The 20616-nt window shown below is 35.4% G+C and overlaps 2 protein-coding genes across 9 annotated transcripts in view; one reads left to right on the top strand and one right to left on the bottom strand.

Moving 5' to 3' along the window:
* Positions 1-9333, bottom strand: part of LOC128987942 (splicing factor 3A subunit 1) — a 33569-nt gene extending 24236 nt beyond the window's left edge. The window contains exons 1-2 of one of the 2 annotated variants that reach the window (XM_054409055.1): positions 8994-9333; positions 30-2431 (exon numbers count right to left, since the gene is read on the bottom strand). In XM_054409055.1, coding sequence (XP_054265030.1) covers positions 114-2431; positions 8994-9093 — 2418 coding nt within the window. In that variant the 5' untranslated portion in view covers positions 9094-9333 and the 3' untranslated portion in view covers positions 30-113. Of the gene's footprint in view, positions 1-29; positions 2432-8993 lie in introns of those variants that run through there. The other variant, XM_054409056.1, reaches the window with a different exon arrangement.
* The window catches only part of LOC128987944 (NF-kappa-B inhibitor-interacting Ras-like protein 2), a 50672-nt gene extending 30241 nt beyond the window's left edge, over positions 1-20431 (top strand). The window contains exons 1-4 of one of the 7 annotated variants that reach the window (XM_054409064.1): positions 9987-10084; positions 17904-18022; positions 18481-18720; positions 19415-20431. In XM_054409064.1, the coding sequence (XP_054265039.1) occupies positions 17924-18022; positions 18481-18720; positions 19415-19666 (591 nt within the window). In that variant the 5' untranslated portion in view covers positions 9987-10084; positions 17904-17923 and the 3' untranslated portion in view covers positions 19667-20431. The other 6 variants (XM_054409068.1, XM_054409066.1, XM_054409067.1 and 3 more) reach the window with 6 other exon arrangements.
* The last annotated feature ends 185 nt before the right edge of the window (positions 20432-20616 follow it).

The following is a 20616-nucleotide window of genomic DNA, read 5'->3' as shown; positions in this document are numbered from 1 at the left end:
AGGTAAAACAAAAAATATAAAATCTTCAGTCAACACTTTATTGGAAAAAACATCACAAACATAGGCTACACAACGCAAACATGTTTAGCTTTAATTTATGCTTAAGTTAATGTTCAAAATTTAGATATTTTTTTCCGTTTCAAACGCCCTAATTCCCCTTGCTGTTCACTAGCTGAGCTCATAATTTCCTTCACTTTTCTCACCCTTTCCTGATCACTACAAGCCACCTCTTTGAGTTTGACGTTCGCCAAGAAAGCTCGATCCCGACGCAATTCTCTCACAGCACCCTTTAACTCCTTCCTGTACTGATGTATCAGTTTCTTATCTTGCCGCTCCTCTGCTGAAAATCCTCCCCACGATTTACCGATTGTAACAGAATTGAAATGTGGTTCATATTGACGTAAAGCTTTCGGTATTTTTTTATTTTTCACCAAGGAAGGAAGGCCCGCTGAACTAACTGATTTCAACAACGTTTGCAGTTCAAAAATGCTGTTGGTGAGTTTCAGTGAGAATGTGTTGGCAATCAAATGGTTCACTGAGTTTTGCACTTGTTCAAACATCAATTTTGATTCAGGGTATTTTTGGTAAACTTTAACAAACTCAGATAGTAAGATCACACTTAAATGTAACACATTTGCATCTACTTTCAAGCTGTCTTTTTTATCTTTTTCACCATCAAATTTTAACTTCAATTTACATTCTTCTTCAACTTCAAATTTCATATTACGCTCAACGTCACTATTTCTATCTTTTGAGCCCATCCTTTTCACACAGCAACTCAAGAATAAAATTGCTTCTGGATATAATTTTGACGACATTTTAGCATCCTGTAATAACAAGTAGCTGGAGAGAAGGCCTGACGAGATATTACACGACTGAGTAACTGTTCTACAAGCAAGACTCAATACAGGTTTGCTCACAAGTGCTAAAACATCTGGACATTGGGCTCCAACCGAAACAAGTATGTACCATGTTAAAAACTTTAGATAATCGGGCGAGTCAGCATCAACATGTTCCAGTTTTGATGCAATCATGTCAACTACAATTTTAAGGCATTGTTCACTGTTAAACCCTCTCAGAATATTAAACTGTGATGCCAACACTGGCAAAGATTTCCAGCTGATACCTCCATTAGAAACAAGTTCAACGATGAATGAAGCTAGAGCTAACATTTTTTTCTTGTCGCCCATTTGTACCAATCTTTTGAAAATTCCACTTTGTTGTTTAACTGATGTATCCTTAAGCAGATCTCTCAACGCACCAAAATTGTCTGGGAAATTCAAATCACGAGGTAATTCTAATTCTTCTTCATTATTTATGAAATATTTTTCTTCCACATTTCTCGCTGATACCAACAACTGAGATGAGCTATTTTCACAAATGGTTGAGATTGTCAAATCATTATCAACCGATTGCATCAACTCAGTGAGATCATCTGTTGCACAGTCATTATCTAAAGAATATTCTATTTCACTGGCATTCCCATTGTCCTCAATCAAGTTAACAGTACAGTTGGTAAGCCCATCGTCTAAATCATCTACACTCTTATAAAGGACATATTCATTCAGTTCACTTGGATTTTTAAAAGATTCTTCCTGGGGAATTTCCAGAGTATTTTCTTCATTTTGGAAAGATTTGTCTGCTTTACAGTTTGGCACAGCTTGTTGGTGTGGTTCAAGCTTTAATTGCCGCAACACAACATCATATTTGTCTTTTCTTTGTGTCTTGATGACACTTTCACTATCTTTAGCAAGATTCACAATCATTCCAAGACTGTCCCACTCTTTATTTAACTCTTCTGTAGCGATCATAGTATCTTCTTTACTCTGTTGCCTTTCCACTCTGCGCTTTCTTGATTCTCTAATCAATTCGTCGATCAATGATTCTCTGTCTTGATTAATTTTTCTAAATATTCCACCCCCAAAATGTGCTCCTTCCACAAATTTTCCCTCGAGGGTTCCATTATTGTTATTTCCTTCTTGGTCTTCATCATCATCACTCCTTGCATCCTCAAAGCGTTCTATTTCATTCAGTGTTTGCCCTCTGTGGGTTAATACTTCAGTATCGGATAAGTTAAACACCGCTTTCTTCTTGAACAAACGTTCTCTCACAACAGCAAAGCGAGCCATGATTCGATCATCATCAGTCATTCTCTCATTTCTCTCCCCTATTCTTCGATCGATAAACTTATTATTTTTCAACCCGATTTGGTATTCTTTAAGTAAAGTACTCTTACGTTTCGTCAAAGCTTTACTTTTTGAAATGCCTGGTAAACCTCGATCATGTTTCAACATGCGACCCAGTATGTGATGTTTAGAACGATTTGTATGTACTTCAAATGGATTCCACTTCTTTGACATTCTCTTATTGTTACGGATCAAAACTCTTTGTTTATTTGGTAGATTCATATTTACTCTGTGTAAACTTGAATCTGTTATGATGGTTAAGGTTTAGTTTTCTTTGAGAAATCTCACCAGAAACTTCGAAGGAACAAGCCAACTAGTTTCTAAGATTCTAATAATATACTATCATGGATCTGCAAATAAAATTAAATGATTAGATTTGATTCCAGTGACAAAAGCTAAGCTACAGGAAACGAGAAAACAAAGAGTGGAGCGATTTGATTGTCGTTGAGTAACCCTATTCTATTAGAAGACTGTATATTTAAAACGGAAGCTGATGAAGGCACGATGTCACACTATACACAACTAACGTAAACAATTTAACTTATCCTCGTTTAGGCCAACAATTTTTAACTGCCTCAGTTTTGAAACCTTAAAACACTATATGAGGGTCTTGACATATCGCTCTTAAAAAGAAGTCACTCTCAACTCAAGTCATAGAGTTTTATAATTTAATCCTACAATAGCCTAACAGCCATTCCAGAAATAATGAGCCTAGGTGTAAAAAATTAAAATCTCATCAAATAACATTTTTTTTACATTTAATGCTTAAAAATAACATAAAGAAACAAAATTCAAAAGAAAAGTAAAAAAATATATGTTTTTTTTAGTTTTTATGCACTACTGAAGTTAAGCCAGCTGTATTAATCATGATAGCCTTTAAATGTGATTAGGTTGGCACAACTGTAGCCACTTTATTTCCCTCCAAATCTCATCTCTTTTGAGGTTAATGTCATCATAACCTCAATAACTAGCAAAGACAACCTGCAGTTTACTAGTTTGAGAGTTCTTAAGTATTTAAAACATTCAACTCTTGGAAGTGAAGCTGGTGTCCCGTACGGAACCAGAAACATGGAAAAGTTAACTGTGTGAAGAAACTAACCAACACTGAATCTTCAAACTCTCCAAAAGTTAGGTAAGTTAAGCAACCTATATACTCATACACTTAATGTTTTTTCAAATACAGTATTTTTATATGAAACAATGGTTCCGTACGGGACAGTTCCGTACGGGACACTTGTTTGATTGTTGTGTAAGTCAAAGCTTACAATGCATGTTAAATGTTTTAGCCTAAAGTAAGCAATAGCCTAAGTTAATATAGGCCTAGACCTAATTTATACAAACCTAGGACCAAATAATAAACATTGTTTAATATTTTTTTCAGACATAAAATGGACAACAAAGAAAAAAAGAAAAGGTATTTTGAGAAGTTGAGGTCAGATCCCGAGCGACTAGCTGCACACCGAGAAAAGGAGAAAAAAAGAATTAAAGCTGTGAGAAACAAAGAGAAAGAGCTTCTTAAAGGTAGGCCAGACATTTTGGAAGATAAAAGAAAATTAGAAACTTTGAGGAAACAAAAGCAACGGGAGCGGAAAAGATTGGCTAAATTAGCAGAGAGTTCAAACTGTTCAAATGTAGTTCAAGAACTCGGTTCCTACAAAAGGCCACAGAGCTTAGGAAAGGCTGTGAATAGGATTAAAAAACTTTTACCAGATAGTCCCTCTAAAAAGCAAGCTGTGGTTAGAAAACTTGCTCTTGATTTTCCAAATCTAAATTTGAGCAAAACCCCTCGTAAATTTAAGCCTAAACTGTCCGAAGAAGAGAAAAAAATCGTCAGGGATTTTTTTAATAGAGACGATGTAAGCTACCAGGCTCCTGGAAAAAGGGATACCAAATCAATAAGGGATCCAGTTACAAACAAAAGAATAAATGTGCAAAAAAGGTTTCTTGTAATGTCTGTCAAAGAAGCCTACCAGCAGTTCATTACAGAAACAGGTATGCACAAAGTGTCTAAGACGACGTTTTATGAGCTCCGACCCAAGCATGTTCTTTTGGTTGGTGATACACCACATACAGTATGTGTGTGCAAGTATCATGGAAATTTCAATTATTTGCTAGAAGCTCTACATAGTAATAAAATACTAAACGAGGAACTAGTACCAAATGGTAAAGATCTGTTGAGAAAACTTGTATGCAGTATTGAGAAAGAAAACTGTATGTTGGGAACTTGTTCTCAGTGCAATGGTGTGAATGAACTTGAAAGTGTGTTGACTATAATTGACTTTGATCCAGATAAAAAAAATTTGCTGGAAACAATGGATAGATGTTGGAAAACAGGCCTAAACAAGTTGAACACAACGGTACAGTTAAAGATGTCATATGTGAAATAAGAAAACAGTTGCCTACATTTAAAGTCCATTGTTATGTTAAAAATGTGCAATCAGAAGAATTTGAATCAAGGAAAATAAACAAGGATCCAAAATCTGGAGTTCTGCAGATTGATTTTGCTGAAAACTTTTCTCTCATATCACAGGATGAGATACAATCTGCACATTGGTCTCATCAACAGGTAACTTTATTTACCGCTTGTGTTTGGACTGGTACCGCAACTACATCATACACCATAGTGAGTGATGATCTGTCTCATGGTAAACTGAGCATCAAAGTTTTTCTCTATAAAATAGTTGGAGACATTATTGAGAGATTTCCTGCTCTAGAAAAGCTGTCAATATTCTCAGATGGTCCCTCATCTCAATTTAAAAATAAATATACAGCTTCTCTCTTGTGTTCACTCCAAAATGACTACAAAATTGATTTTGACTGGTTGTTTTTTGCAACATCACATGGGAAAGGCTCTGTTGATGCTATAGGAGGAGCGATAAAACATCGAGTATGGATGAAAATTAGATCAAGAAAAAGAATGATATCCAATGCTGTTGAGTTTTATGAATGTGCCAAAGAGGAAATAAAGGGAACACATATTTTATTTCAATCTCAAGAAGAAATTCAACTTCATGCCCAGGAGATGGAAAAGAAATGGGCAGAAACAAAATCAATTCCTAACATTCGACAATGCCATTACCTTATGCCTTATTATGACTCTGCCAGCGTACTTGTAGCCCGGACGGCAAAATCTTCTATGAGCAAATTTGATATTTATAAATCCACAGAAGACTTCCCGAGCCAAATTTCCATAAGACAGCCCCGCCTTCGTTACGAGGATGTTTATTCAGAGGAATCTTCTGATAATGAGGACATTTGTACACGCAAACCAACTACACCCCCAAATAATGATAAAGAGGTGGCAGTAGGATCATGGGTTGGAGTCATATACGACAGCCAATGGTATCCAGGTAAAGCATATCTTTGTCTAAATTAACGTTATTTCCTAACAATTCTTGCTAAAAACAAGTTAAGTTGAAAATATAAAAAAAACTGTAGGTTTCAAACTTGCAAAATTATTTAATAAAATTTAATATTTTACAGGAATTGTGGAAGAGAGATTGGGAGAAGAAATAACTGTCTCTTTCATGACCAGAGTGGGTCAAAGATTTCTGTGGCCATCAGTACCTGACATCCAAAAAGTGGACCTTAAAAACATAATGTGCAGGATCGAGGAGCCACCGTACCCAGTGTCAAACCGCCATTTTAAAATCAACCAAATATGCACATATGATGAGATGTTTAATAAGTTAAATGTTTAGTCAGTCATATCTTTAATTCAACATTGTATTTATTTTGACATAGCCTACTTAACTAATGGTCAGATGTGTACTAACCATAGTTTAGAAAAAATTGTTGGTCAAACTACCTTCCTGCTATATTTTCCCAAAAATGTCAAGTAATTTAAGGACTAAACAATTATAATAGGTCCAATAAATGTATTTAACTTTCATTACAGTCCATTTTCTTTCCAAACATATTTATTAGGCGATTGTTTAAGATATTTTACACGCGTCCCATACGGAACTATTACGTGTCCCGTACGGAACCGTCTGTTTTAAATTATATATTTTAAATATAAATCAAAGTCTTAAACATGCTAACATTTCTGGAAAAAGATTAAACTAATGAATCTATGTGTATAATTACAGTGGTAAGGGATGGAGAACGTCACAGAGATTTAGATTTGAAGTTTGTGATGCAAATAGGTGTGCTAAAAGTTGTCCCGTACGGAACCACAAGTAAAACCATTATTAGGTCATTATTTGTCAAATTGGGCCTTTGAAATTTATGCAGTTGAATAATCTGTTCAACTTTTACCCTAATCTATATTTTTTATGACTTTAGGTCTCATAGTTGAGTAGTTTCAATAAGTTTTTCCTTACAAAACATAGTCAAAGTGTCCCGTACGGAACCTGGAATGGCTGCTAGGCTAAGTTACACAGAGCTCATTAATTAGAGGAAGACCTAGTGTTTTGTGCAAATAACAACCCAAACCTGAAATTGCAACATTCTAGGTAGGTTAAAATAGGCCTAAATAGATACCGGTAGGTAAGTAAACCCGACTACGTTAGGTCTTACCTACAAAGCCTCACAATTTGAAATTGATTGAAAGTTCAGTTTTCCAGTCATATGCATTACAGTGCTTTTAGTGTTCCATTGTGTTAGTTTTTTACGTTAAACCTTTTATAGATTGTAGTGTTTTGTGATTTGTTATTAATTGCATGTTGTATCATGACTTGACTGCTATACAGTGCATATTTTTTGACTACTAGGCCTACCCTCTGTAGTGTATTCCAACTTAGGTTGGGCGTTTGTGTATTGTTAATTGTAATGTGTTAGTTTACAAGTTAAGTTTTTTTCACCTAAAGACGGGATCAGATTCCAGATCCCGAAACGTTGTGTATTGTTTTTTTACATTCGTGATGGAAAATGTCCGCAATAAACTTTTGAACAACATATGCATTGTTGTTAAATCAATTTCAGCGTAACTTACACATGACTAGACTTAATTTTATTCATAATTCCATCCAGGATTGATTTTATGACAATATAAAAATAGGTTAACATTGTAGCCTATACCTTAAGTTGCGTCATCAATCCAAACTTAAAATGGTTTACAATACCTGCATACAGTAATCCTTTGTTGCAGGCCTCAATGTGTCAAGTAGGCCTAATCACTTCATTCGAGCCGTTAAAAAACAGAGTTTAAAAAATAAAACATACAAAACACGATAACACGGAACAGACAAACATTACAAAAAACAGGAAGGGACATTAACAATCGATCATTACCGGGAAAATATCGATACAGGCTAACGATTATTCCATTCAGGTAGTTAGGTTAGGTTTTAACCTACGGTAACTATCGATATATCAATTAATTCATTCAATATATCAAGTATGGTTGTAGGTTAGGTTTTAACCTAACTACAACCATACTTGATATATTGAATGAAATAATTGATATATCAATCGATATTTCATTCGGATGAGTATAGGACGTAAACTAAAGTGCAGTCACCCATAAGTTTAACCCTCCAAGTGTCCATAGTAATAGTATTAATGTCCGCCCATTTATTGCGCAATTGCAGGGTTTTATTTAATGTATCTTAGAAACATAAAAACAATGTAAAGTATACCCTTCTGTTTTAAAATATCATTTTGATTGGGAAATTATGGGCTTCAATGTATATAAAACATTACAAAAAATTTTTCAACAATTTTTGTGGGGTTAACGATTGTCAAACATTATAAAATAGGCTAAATTTAAAAAAATTATGTTTGCCCTCAATAAATTTTTATAATTTATAAGTCTACAAATATTTTAAAATAGCCACTTTGTTCTAAATTGTATAAGGATTACAAAAATATAGGCTAATAATATAGGGCTAAGGAAGTAAATTTGCAAATAAATAAGTTATGGGTGAAAAACAGATATCGTACATTTAGCGTTAGATAAGAATCCATAGCCTAACTATAGCTAGGAATCTGGCCGATAATTTACATCAATCACTACCTAAGTTACTTCTTCAGGATCATCAACCAGCCCTTCAAACTCACTTAAAAATCTTCTTATAATGCACTTCACGTATATCACTACTTTTTATTTTTAACACTAAAACAATGATAAACGTAGGTACATAATAAAACACATCAGTCATTGGTGCGAGGTTAACCAAGTTGTTTACAAATACGCACGTCAGATGTCTGCTACAATATTTTCGGAACTAAAATGAAAAGCGTCTAGAAACAGACATCAGGAGAAAGCTTAGAATCTGCCGAAAACAATGATACCAATCTCGATCCAGTTCAATCTAATTCAGTCAGTCCCAGAGCCTTCGCCGTAAACGATGTTTGTGTGTCGCAAAAGCGATGCATAACACCACGGCGGGTGTGTTTTGCGTCGATTACGCAACGCTTAACACTCAGAGGGTTAAACATTAGGATTGATGACGTAAATAAGGTAAGGTACCTATGTAATTGGATTTAGCCTAAACTGAAGTTAGGCCTAGTCTAATCCAAGCAATTATTGGGGAAGCCATTTACAAAGCTTTGGCATCCTACAGTTTACAATATCGCCATGACAATAACCAGCAACTGTCGTGACAAAATGTGGGATAAGTATTTGTAACATAATAAGCTACTAAGCATATTAACTTACTGAACATGGTAGCCTACCGGTATTTATAGTCTAAGAGGGTAACAAAACATTGGAGGCCTAGCTCAGATTGTTAGCATAGGCCTAGGCCTACCTATAGGTAGGTAGCCTAAACTTAGTAGGCTAGGCCTACTAGGCTATGCAGAAATTGCTGGTTCGAGACCTTACCTTTATCTCTAATTTTTAATTTGTGAACAAAAGGATACTTCTTACTTCAGGTGGAGGATAAATAATACCCACCACAGGCTGAGAAGATGGAGGGGCAGGTTCCTCTGGAGGATTCGGAAGAACTTCCAAAGGCGGCATAGCCTTTCAGTCGAATGCACTAAATATTTGAGAAGAAACGCACTTTTAATTTACTTCTAGTTCTAGACTGTAATAAATAAACAACCGTTATAGCTGAGTTTGTTCAACTACTTAACCTTAAACCATACTTTAAACGAAACGACTGAAAGGAGACAAGAAGAGCAAGAGAGACAGAGACACAGACTACCACAACACAACACAAACAGAACAGACAATTGGGGAATTGGAATTGGATTGGATGGGAACATGGGGATGGATGGACCATGGACGATGGACTCAGAAAGATGAAACATGGAAGAAAAAGAAAACAGTAGAATTTTAGAAAAAGTTAAGATGAAATCAAGTTTAACTTAATTGAACTCAACGTTGGTTATAGCCGTTGGTTATAGATTCGCTGCACTGCTGCAACCTTTCGGGTGAATTTATTATACCCATTTTACTCAGTTAAGGACTTTATGAATTATAAAACTAAAGCCGAATCTTTCATACTGTAAATCAAAAACTCTCAATCGTTATTCTTAATCTTTGTTATCTATAGATATGAACATGTTTAGTGATATTTTATTTTATTTAATGTAATTTGACAATGCCTATTCCTATGTACAACTTGGTCAATGGCAATAAACTTTCTTATTCTTATTCTTATAATGATGCTGGTAGTTCCCTAATTTGCCGCTTGGCACAACAACTCGTGGTGTCTTTTTGGGGTAATTTTTGCAGAGATCAGAATCAGAATCAGAATGTTTTTTGGGTAAAACACCCTAACCGGGTTGGCAACACTGGCACGCGGGATTTTAACCCAATAATGGGATTTATAGACCATGTCCGGGATTAAAACAGGTAACGGGATAAAATTAGTTTTTTCGACCCGTTTACCGGGATTTTTATTGGTCGTGTCGAAACGAAACAAAACAAACACTAAACACTAGTCTGTGGTCTGTCTATCGTCGTCAGTTCCACAGCTCCAGTTCCAGCTCCAGCGTTCCTGCAAGTTAGTTCAATTCAGTTGTCATTGTCGGTTGTATGTAAATAAAATTGTTTGTACTTGCCAATGATAACAGGCCTCTTGTTAAACTATAGTCAATATTTGAATAATGCTAGCTACAATATTTTCCTAATGTTGGGACCTATGATTTTTTTTTATCCAAGTACAGTAACTTAATCCAATTCATGTCTGAAGATTTTTCTTAGGCCTAGTTTACATTAAGTTTAGGCTTATGTGTGTCCTTAATAATTAACTTATGTGCTTGTTATTTGTGTAGACTCTACAACCCAAATATTGTCTGAAGTCATGAATGAGTAATTAAATTTGTAAGTTAGGGTACTCCTTCTTTAGCCTTGCCGAGTTTAAATGATGAAGTTTTGTAGGCTTAGCGTAAGCTTCAAAGCTTACTTTAGAGAAAGTAAATTTAAGCACAGAGCAGTATAAGGTAACTTAGGCCATGTTATATAACTTAGCAGATACACTAACTTAAGTGGTGGCTAGCACTAACTTAGTAGTGGTGTCTAGGACAAAGTCCAACATCGATCGCCCTCTTTTACTAGGCCTAGATACAACGTTCATGGCGGATAAAGCCGTCCTTGATCATTGGGCTACTAATAAATAGTCCTGGCTAATGAAACAGCCTGTCTTAGTCACTAACAAAGCTACACAAGGCATTTCACTATATTCTACACTCATCCTTCACTCACATTTGGGTTGAAATAACTTACTCACATTTGGGTTGAAATAACTTACTCACCTAGGTGACGTCCCCATCTCAAGTTTTAATAAAACCCTGCCCTGTCCGATAGGAATTTCCGCACAGTGCTCGCTGTTAGGGCTCTTTATTGCTCGTCACAAGTTATTTCCGGCTCAACATGCCAGAGCTAAAAGACGGTCGTCCCATAACTTAACTTTTAAGCAAGTTTCCTCTGTAACATAAGGAAGTAATTCTCTGGGCATTGAGTAACAGCAACTTAACACGTTCGCGGCGGCACGTCAAATGGCGGGCGTATCCCCAGTGCGACGCAGCCCTCAGCGCCGAACAAACCCGATTGCCGCGTGGGATTGGCTTTTCAATTTCGGTCTGACGAATAGCAAATAACGTGCGAGGATGTCCTGCTTTACAACGAGAGTCGACGTAGTTCGCTAAACACCCACAGATAGCAGCTCTGCTTGGAACGTAGCCGGTCCCATTGGAATTGTACTGCCAAATGGAGGGAAAAAGACGGGACAAAAAGTAGATTTTAAAATTGCCAAACGGGAATTTTACGGGGAAATTTACTACCAACCTACACCACAACAAAATACAGTATACTATTGAGCAGTGCTGTGTGAGGTTTCAAGTTTCTAGCTCTAATCCTGGCTTAAAAATAAAATCATTTCGTACCACATTGCAGCTTGGGAGCGATCGCACCCACCAGGATGGCATTAGGGTTCCGTATGGGAGCGATCGCTCCCATGCCGCCGCGAACGTGTTAACTTATTAGGTCATTTTATTTAGAGTTAGGGGCCTACATGCCATGAAACTTAAAAATCTTATTAAGGAATTAACCTTCATAGAGCTTTTTGGTGTCTTCGGTCTGTTGAGTTCGATGACGTAATATTATCAAGTTCCTGCTCCCCCCACTAGGGTGCAGGACTTGTGTCTCCTGCTACCTTCCTACCTCCACTCAGTCGGTTAGGACAAGTTACTACGGCTACAACCACCACAAGACCCGAGGGAGTAATATTGAGATTACAGATTTGTCTGCAATTGTGTACTTCGGTCCCCTACACCGAAGACACCTTAGGTGTGATTGGTCCAACAGACAGAAGGCACCTAAAATGAATAATTGTACTGTATATAATGTAATACTTTTATATAATGTAAAATTATATATATACTTTTATTTTGTTATTGTATACATCAATGAGGGCTACTTTAAATGTTACTAAGCAAATCAAAATACCACAGTACCCTAAAAACATTTTATTTTATATTACTTACATGTTTCGGACATTAATGCCATGATCACAGTATAGTATATAACCTATTAGTTTCTTTTATTTACAAACATTATTAGATATTTCTTATTAAAGAACAGGTGATAATTTTTATATTAAGGGAAGGAGGTGTTTTCTTTAAGATGTATATATATATTATATGTAATATTCAATGAAATTATACATCTTAAAGAAAACACCTCCTTCCCTTAATATAAAAATTATCACCTGTTCTTTAATAAGAAATATCTAATAATGTTTGTAAATAAAAGAAACTAATAGGTTATATACTATACTGTGATCATGGCATTAATGTCCGAAACATGTAAGTAATAAAAAATAAAATGTTTTTAGGGTACTGTGGTATTTTGATTTGCTTAGTAATATACTTTTATATAATGTAAAATTATATAATAGTAATAATTTTACATAGTTTATATCTTGTATTTCCATAGTTATACCAGTAGCCTACATCAAATACATTTTTTTTTTCTTAATACAAAAACAGTCTCACAGTCTGAAGACACCAAAGGTGTAGGCTAATCAAAGTCACCATTACTCTATGGGTAAAAAAAGGCATTATTTGAAGTCTCAGTCAAACGTTTAAAATAGACAGAATTCTGATGGTTTAGGCTATAGGCCTATGTTTTTTTGTATTAACTAGTCCATAATCTTTCATAATATATCAGTAAAGGCTTTAGTTGTTTAGTTGGAACGCAGATAGAGGCAAGAGAAGTTGTCATAAAAGGAGTCCAAGGACATTAGACAATAGTTTATTCTTCTTTCAGTCGTATACACAAGCCCAGTCACATATAATATGGCTTCATGGTTTGGCACCCAACATATTGAACCCACTTTTAGCAAATTTCCCATATAGGGAATAAGCTATTAGGCCCCTACCGTAGTACTCATGGTAAGACCTGGATCCGGGACCGATTTACTTTTTCGTTTTGAGGTCTCTAGAGGCCAAAAACACCAACTGTTTAAATTCATAAATATGTGTGTCTCTTACATCTTTTATATGTCCTCTTCATCACAGTCGTAGAGACTGGAGAATCGTCAATTTCTTATTTTTTCGCTTCTTTTCGTCAGCACGATAACTCGAAAAAAAATGATCCGATTTTGATGAAATTTGGTATAAACGTGTAAACCTACATTTATTAGAACGAGTTCACAATCCAGCATGATCGGACTTTGGGAACAGGGGTTTATAGGGGTAAAAATAGGTTTTTCTCATTTTTGACCCTTAAAACATAAAATTTAGCAATTTCTTTCCAAACCATTTTGTAGAGCTTTTTTATGAGCATATTTTGATTACACATTTGGAATATGAATATATTTCATACTAAGCTAGGCTATTAACATTTTACAAGAAAAAAAAACAACTTTTTTACCCTCCCTGTTTGCAGCAAACCTAGAGTAGCCTACTCGTTGAATTAATGCTATTTAAATAGGGAATAAATGTGACATTTTTTTAGACATTTTAGTGTAAATCCAATTAGGGAAAAAGAAATTCGCTTAGTCTGCAGGTTTGCTGCGGCGGGGGTATTTTACTATAATGTTCGCTGAATTAAAATGTATTTAACTACTAATAAATAGTCCTGGCTAATGAAACAGCCTGTCTTAGTCACTAACAAAGCTACACAAGGCATTTCACTATATTCTACACTCATCCTTCACTCACATTTGGGTTGAAATAACTTACTCACATTTGGGTTGAAATAACTTACTCACCTAGGTGACGTCCCCATCTCAAGTTTTAATAAAACCCTGCCCTGTCCGATAGGAATTTCCGCACAGTGCTCGCTGTTAGGGCTCTTTATTGCTCGTCACAAGTTATTTCCGGCTCAACATGCCAGAGCTAAAAGACGGTCGTCCCATAACTTAACTTTTAAGCAAGTTTCCTCTGTAACATAAGGAAGTAATTCTCTGGGCATTGAGTAACAGCAACTTAACACGTTCGCGGCGGCACGTCAAATGGCGGGCGTATCCCCAGTGCGACGCAGCCCTCAGCGCCGAACAAACCCGATTGCCGCGTGGGATTGGCTTTCCAATTTCGGTCTGACGAATAGCAAATAACGTGCGAGGATGTCCTGCTTTACAACGAGAGTCGACGTAGTTCGCTAAACACCCACAGATAGCAGCTCTGCTTGGAACGTAGCTGGTCCCATTGGAATTGTACTGCCAAATGGAGGGAAAAAGACGGGACAAAAAGTAGATTTTAAAATTGCCAAACGGGAATTTTACGGGGAAATTTACTACCAACCTACACCACAACAAAATACAGTATACTATTGAGCAGTGCTGTGTGAGGTTTCAAGTTTCTAGCTCTAATCCTGGCTTAAAAATAAAATCATTTCGTACCACATTGCAGCTTGGGAGCGATCGCACCCACCAGGATGGCATTAGGGTTCCGTATGGGAGCGATCGCTCCCATGCCGCCGCGAACGTGTTAACTTATTAGGTCATTTTATTTAGAGTTAGGGGCCTACATGCCATGAAACTTAAAAATCTTATTAAGGAATTAACCTTCATAGAGCTTTTTGGTGTCTTCGGTCTGTTGAGTTCGATGACGTAATATTATCAAGTTCCTGCTCCCCCCACTAGGGTGCAGGACTTGTGTCTCCTGCTACCTTCCTACCTCCACTCAGTCGGTTAGGACAAGTTACTACGGCTACAACCACCACAAGACCCGAGGGAGTAATATTGAGATTACAGATTTGTCTGCAATTGTGTACTTCGGTCCCCTACACCGAAGACACCTTAGGTGTGATTGGTCCAACAGACAGAAGGCACCTAAAATGAATAATTGTACTGTATATAATGTAATACTTTTATATAATGTAAAATTATATATATACTTTTATTTTGTTATTGTATACATCAATGAGGGCTACTTTAAATGTTACTAAGCAAATCAAAATACCACAGTACCCTAAAAACATTTTATTTTATATTACTTACATGTTTCGGACATTAATGCCATGATCACAGTATAGTATATAACCTATTAGTTTCTTTTATTTACAAACATTATTAGATATTTCTTATTAAAGAACAGGTGATAATTTTTATATTAAGGGAAGGAGGTGTTTTCTTTAAGATGTATATATATATTATATGTAATATTCAATGAAATTATACATCTTAAAGAAAACACCTCCTTCCCTTAATATAAAAATTATCACCTGTTCTTTAATAAGAAATATCTAATAATGTTTGTAAATAAAAGAAACTAATAGGTTATATACTATACTGTGATCATGGCATTAATGTCCGAAACATGTAAGTAATAAAAAATAAAATGTTTTTAGGGTACTGTGGTATTTTGATTTGCTTAGTAATATACTTTTATATAATGTAAAATTATATAATAGTAATAATTTTACATAGTTTATATCTTGTATTTCCATAGTTATACCAGTAGCCTACATCAAATACATTTTTTTTTTTCTTAATACAAAAACAGTCTCACAGTCTGAAGACACCAAAGGTGTAGGCTAATCAAAGTCACCATTACTCTATGGGTAAAAAAAGGCATTATTTGAAGTCTCAGTCAAACGTTTAAAATAGACAGAATTCTGATGGTTTAGGCTATAGGCCTATGTTTTTTTGTATTAACTAGTCCATAATCTTTCATAATATATCAGTAAAGGCTTTAGTTGTTTAGTTGGAACGCAGATAGAGGCAAGAGAAGTTGTCATAAAAGGAGTCCAAGGACATTAGACAATAGTTTATTCTTCTTTCAGTCGTTTACACAAGCCCAGTCACATATAATATGGCTTCATGGTTTGGCACCCAACATATTGAACCCACTTTTAGCAAATTTCCCATATAGGGAATAAGCTATTAGGCCCCTACCGTAGTACTCATGGTAAGACCTGGATCCGGGACCGATTTACTTTTTCGTTTTGAGGTCTCTAGAGGCCAAAAACACCAACTGTTTAAATTCATAAATATGTGTGTCTCTTACATCTTTTATATGTCCTCTTCATCACAGTCGTAGAGACTGGAGAATCGTCAATTTCTTATTTTTTCGCTTCTTTTCGTCAGCACGATAACTCGAAAAAAAATGATCCGATTTTGATGAAATTTGGTATAAACGTGTAAACCTACATTTATTAGAACGAGTTCACAATCCAGCATGATCGGACTTTGGGAACAGGGGTTTATAGGGGTAAAAATAGGTTTTTCTCATTTTTGACCCTTAAAACATAAAATTTAGCAATTTCTTTCCAAACCATTTTGTAGAGCTTTTTTATGAGCATATTTTGATTACACATTTGGAATATGAATATATTTCATACTAAGCTAGGCTATTAACATTTTACAAGAAAAAAAAACAACTTTTTTACCCTCCCTGTTTGCAGCAAACCTAGAGTAGCCTACTCGTTGAATTAATGCTATTTAAATAGGGAATAAATGTGACATTTTTTTAGACATTTTAGTGTAAATCCAATTAGGGAAAAAGAAATTCGCTTAGTCTGCAGGTTTGCTGCGGCGGGGGTATTTTACTATAACAGGGTGTCCACATTCTGGAAAGTCAGGGATAGTCAGGGAAAGTCATGGAAAAAAATTCTGGTCATTGAAAGTCATGGAAATAGGCAAAAAGTCATGGAATGTCATGGAAATTCCCAATGATGGATGGGTTTGACGAGACTTAATACTCTAGTTGGCTGCAACGCCGACTATTGTAGCTTTTTTCAGTATTTTTTATAAATTCACAACACTTGAACTTATTACAGTGTTTGTATTAGTTGATGAGAGTTTCGAGTTTGTAATAGTCACTACAATCTGTACCTACTTTATCTTATAATTTAATTTAATATTTTTAGGATATTGTTGCAACAGTAGTGTAGGTACAGTATATTAAAATGTTACAACTTCATTATTACAACTCAAATTGCAATACAAATATTGTTATAATGTTTTGATTTGTCTTAAGTTATGTTTTTTTTGTTAAGCTAATTTTTGTTAAACTGTAAACTCATAAAAAAATTAATAATAAAAATTATACAGTAAGGAAAAAGGGAAGTGGACAGTGAACTTGGCCAGCTATGGCGACGGAGTTTATTGGGTTTTCTTTTTTCCTTCCATATTTTGAATACCATATTTTTACAAAATGTATTACTCCATTGTTATCTGTTAATACATGTTTCAGTATTTTTCTGAAATAACTTGTCTAGGCAGTATTTTGTGTGTGTATGTTACATTATAATTTTTGAGTAAAGTTCGTGAGTCATGGAAATCAATGGTAAATGGTCATGGATAGTCATGGAAAGTCATGGAAATCAATGACAAATTTTCTGTGGACACCCTGTATAATGTTCGCTGAATTAAAATGTATTTAACATTTGTTTGAGTAGTCACTATTGCAACTTGCTGACTTGTATTGCTAAACTAAATTTTGTTAGTCTACTAAACAAATTGTTAGGACCTAAAAATGTCTTAAAAGCCCAAGGGGTTCCCAGTCAGAATATAGGTCGGTACTTACATATTATACCGACCACACCGATAAATCGATTTCCAAATAAGATTTTAATTAGTTTAAATTACAAAATCCTCCTAACCTCTCTTAACCACCCTTAGGTTAAGTTAGGTGCCTAATTAGTAGGTGTGGTTGTTATAATACGCAAGTACCAAGGGAGTCAACATAGTCCAGTTGCATGTTTGACTTCACCCTTAGTTGTATGTTAACTTAGTCATCTTGAATTATGATCATGTCATAATTGTATAAGTGTTTTTTAAACGTTAGTAAATAAATAACTTAACGTCTTATGTTTGTGATTTGGAAAAATTTCTTGGTTTTGCAATTTTGAGTTATATAAATCTGTGTTTTCAGACTTTTAATAGGCCCTAACTATGGGGAAAGTGACGAGGGTGATTGTATGTGGTATGAAGAGTGTTGGAAAAACAGCGATTTTGGAACAAGCGATCTACGGAAACTACTCAAAAGATTCAGTAAGTCTAGGCTTTGCCTATTTAGTTGTTCCTCTCAAATCCAAAAACTCCTATTGCAATTTGTATCTAGATTATAATTTTGACTTACTGGTAGAAACAAAGGTTTTAATGTTGAATTATCTCATCAGCAACAGTAATTTTGTGTGTGTGTACTGAAGTAACGCTTTTAGGGAAAGCGGTCCAAGCTCAAACCCGTCCCTCCTGCACCAAAGTCGGAACGCAAACCACTAGGCTAGCAACACAGAAATTATATGCTTAATGCTTCAGATTCAGATTGACCAAGTTATAGATTTGTTTCAGATTGTATATCTAAATTTTAAGTCGTCAAAACAAACAAGAGCACATACAAAGATGATGAAATAAGGCATTTAATTGAATTATTGTTGAACAAAATGAGAAAGTTCCTGATAAAATAACATATCAGCTTGACTGCTGTCTATTTCTATTTTAAATTCCAGTTTCTTCAAGCCACAATAGAGGATATCTACGTGGCGTGTGTGGAAACAGAGCGGGGGACAAAGGAGAAGGTCCGTTTCTACGACACTGCGGGACTAGAGAAAGTGTCTGATGCACGCCAAGCGTGTCAGTTGTGGCAAGCCGACGGCTATGTCATGGTGTACGACACGTCGCGACCAGAGACGCTTGACCTGCTAGTCCAACTCAAAAAGGAGATTGATAAGAATAAGGAGAAGAAAGAGGTATGTGGCTGTTGTTGTAAAAAGCTGTTATTTGGTTTACCCTTCCTGGAAGGATGGGCCATTAGGCCTAGATTCGGCAAAAATGTATAAATTTAAAAAAATTAATTTCTTACACTTTTTATGTATAATAATATATGACTTCTTAGCGGAGGACCCTGAAGAGGAACTGTATCACTTCTGTGTTAATTTAAACCTGCAAAGCATTTATGGAAAACAGCCGGTTTCAGTGTAGTAGGCTATGGCAAAAATATATGTCCGATGTATTAAGATTAGTACCGTAGTAGAGTAACACCACTTGCTATAAATATACGGTAAATGGAATTGCTTAATCAGAGTAACATGTTGTACAACAAAATTAGACTTATTTTCCGTTAATTTACCACCACTTAGGTAAAATGAAATAATATTTAAAAAATAAGTAATCTAATGACTTACTCAAGATATCATTTATCAGAAGATAAAGAACTCTAAAAAAATTTTGAAGCAATTTTTTTTCAGTGGCCTTCATGAATCTCATGAATGCTTGCTGAAATAATCCCTACAACTTAACTGTTTAGTTTTCAATTAGATTTTTCAGGCTCTAATTTAACAAGGCTTGTTCTTATTTTAGTACAAGACTATTCCTATTAATATTTTCTATCCACAAACCAAACAACAGGCCTACCAGAGTGTTTCATTCTGCTAAAATGTTCAGGTAGTTTTCGTAATCCTCGGCCACAACATCAAGACAGTCGAGTCGCCAGTCCCGTTGGAAAGTCCGGCGAGCAAAGCGTCTCATTGGTCGATCAGAGAGAAGATTCGGCACTTTGAGGTGAATGCTTTGGACAGAGCGACCTTGTTCGAACCGTTCATTCATCTGAGTTCCAAGTTGAATCAGCCGCCCAACAAGAGCGGGTTTCATCAACTCAGCATCACCCGCAAGTCCGTCAAGGCCTCGGATAGCTGAGGGCAGGCCAAGTTTTACATATCCAGCTGTGACGAGCACGACTGCTCACATACCACTTAACATGGACTACAGTGTAAAATTTCAAGGACAAAAACTAAGTATTACATTGACTGCCTTTGACTTGTGTCTGCAAGTAAGTCTAACATATGTTTGGAGACTTAACAATGAATGATTGAGCATTGACACAAGATATAGTTTCTTAAACTTGAAGGTAGGCTTCAAAAGTTAAAATAAACTGTCAAATTTGGTTCAGGAGATACCCACTTTGTTTAGCTGGTGAAAATATTGAATGAGGTTTCGGATGCTTTGAAGCAATCCATTTTTGAGACTAGGTTGAATTTAGCTAGCCCAGTAACTCAATTACTGCCACGAGTTTGTAACGTTGGCAGTTTTTTGGCCAGCTAAACAACAATGCTATCTCATAAAGACCAAGATTCGTAGATTCGCTCTTTTAAACTCGCTTACTAAACCGTAAGAAATGTGAATTTATGTAAATAAAATTGTTTAAAAACTTTACAAGCAATATTGGAGAGCGGTTGATTTTTTAAAGTAAAAAATTTACGTTTCATTAAGAAATGTTGCTAAATTATAAACAAGTACTTCTACATAAATAACTCTCATTTATAAACAGCTGATTTAGTTATCAATCGCTTTGAACTGCAATTGTCAAGATAGAACAAGTTTGTAGGTATAAATTAGTATATAAGTGGATGTTTTGTACTTTATTTATTCTTACATTTAAAATAAATCAATTTATTACTGTTATATTTTGTGAAATCATAGATACCCCATCTTCAGACTTTTTATGTTTCAATTCATATTTTATTTTGCAGCTTTCTTCACAGTTGTGTCCAAGATCTATTCCCGTAACAGGACTTTTTATCGCTATCTAATAAAATATAAACCTTTTTCACGATTGGCAAAACACCTCTTCAATCAAGGCAATTCAA

Source organism: Macrosteles quadrilineatus, unplaced genomic scaffold (assembly GCF_028750875.1).
Source record: "Macrosteles quadrilineatus isolate MER2022 unplaced genomic scaffold, UCM_ALF_1.0 Scaffold_2__2_contigs__length_208266976, whole genome shotgun sequence".
In the NCBI taxonomy this organism is placed as follows: Eukaryota; Metazoa; Arthropoda; class Insecta; order Hemiptera; family Cicadellidae; genus Macrosteles; species Macrosteles quadrilineatus.
This window is presented reverse-complemented; position numbering and strand designations above follow the sequence as displayed.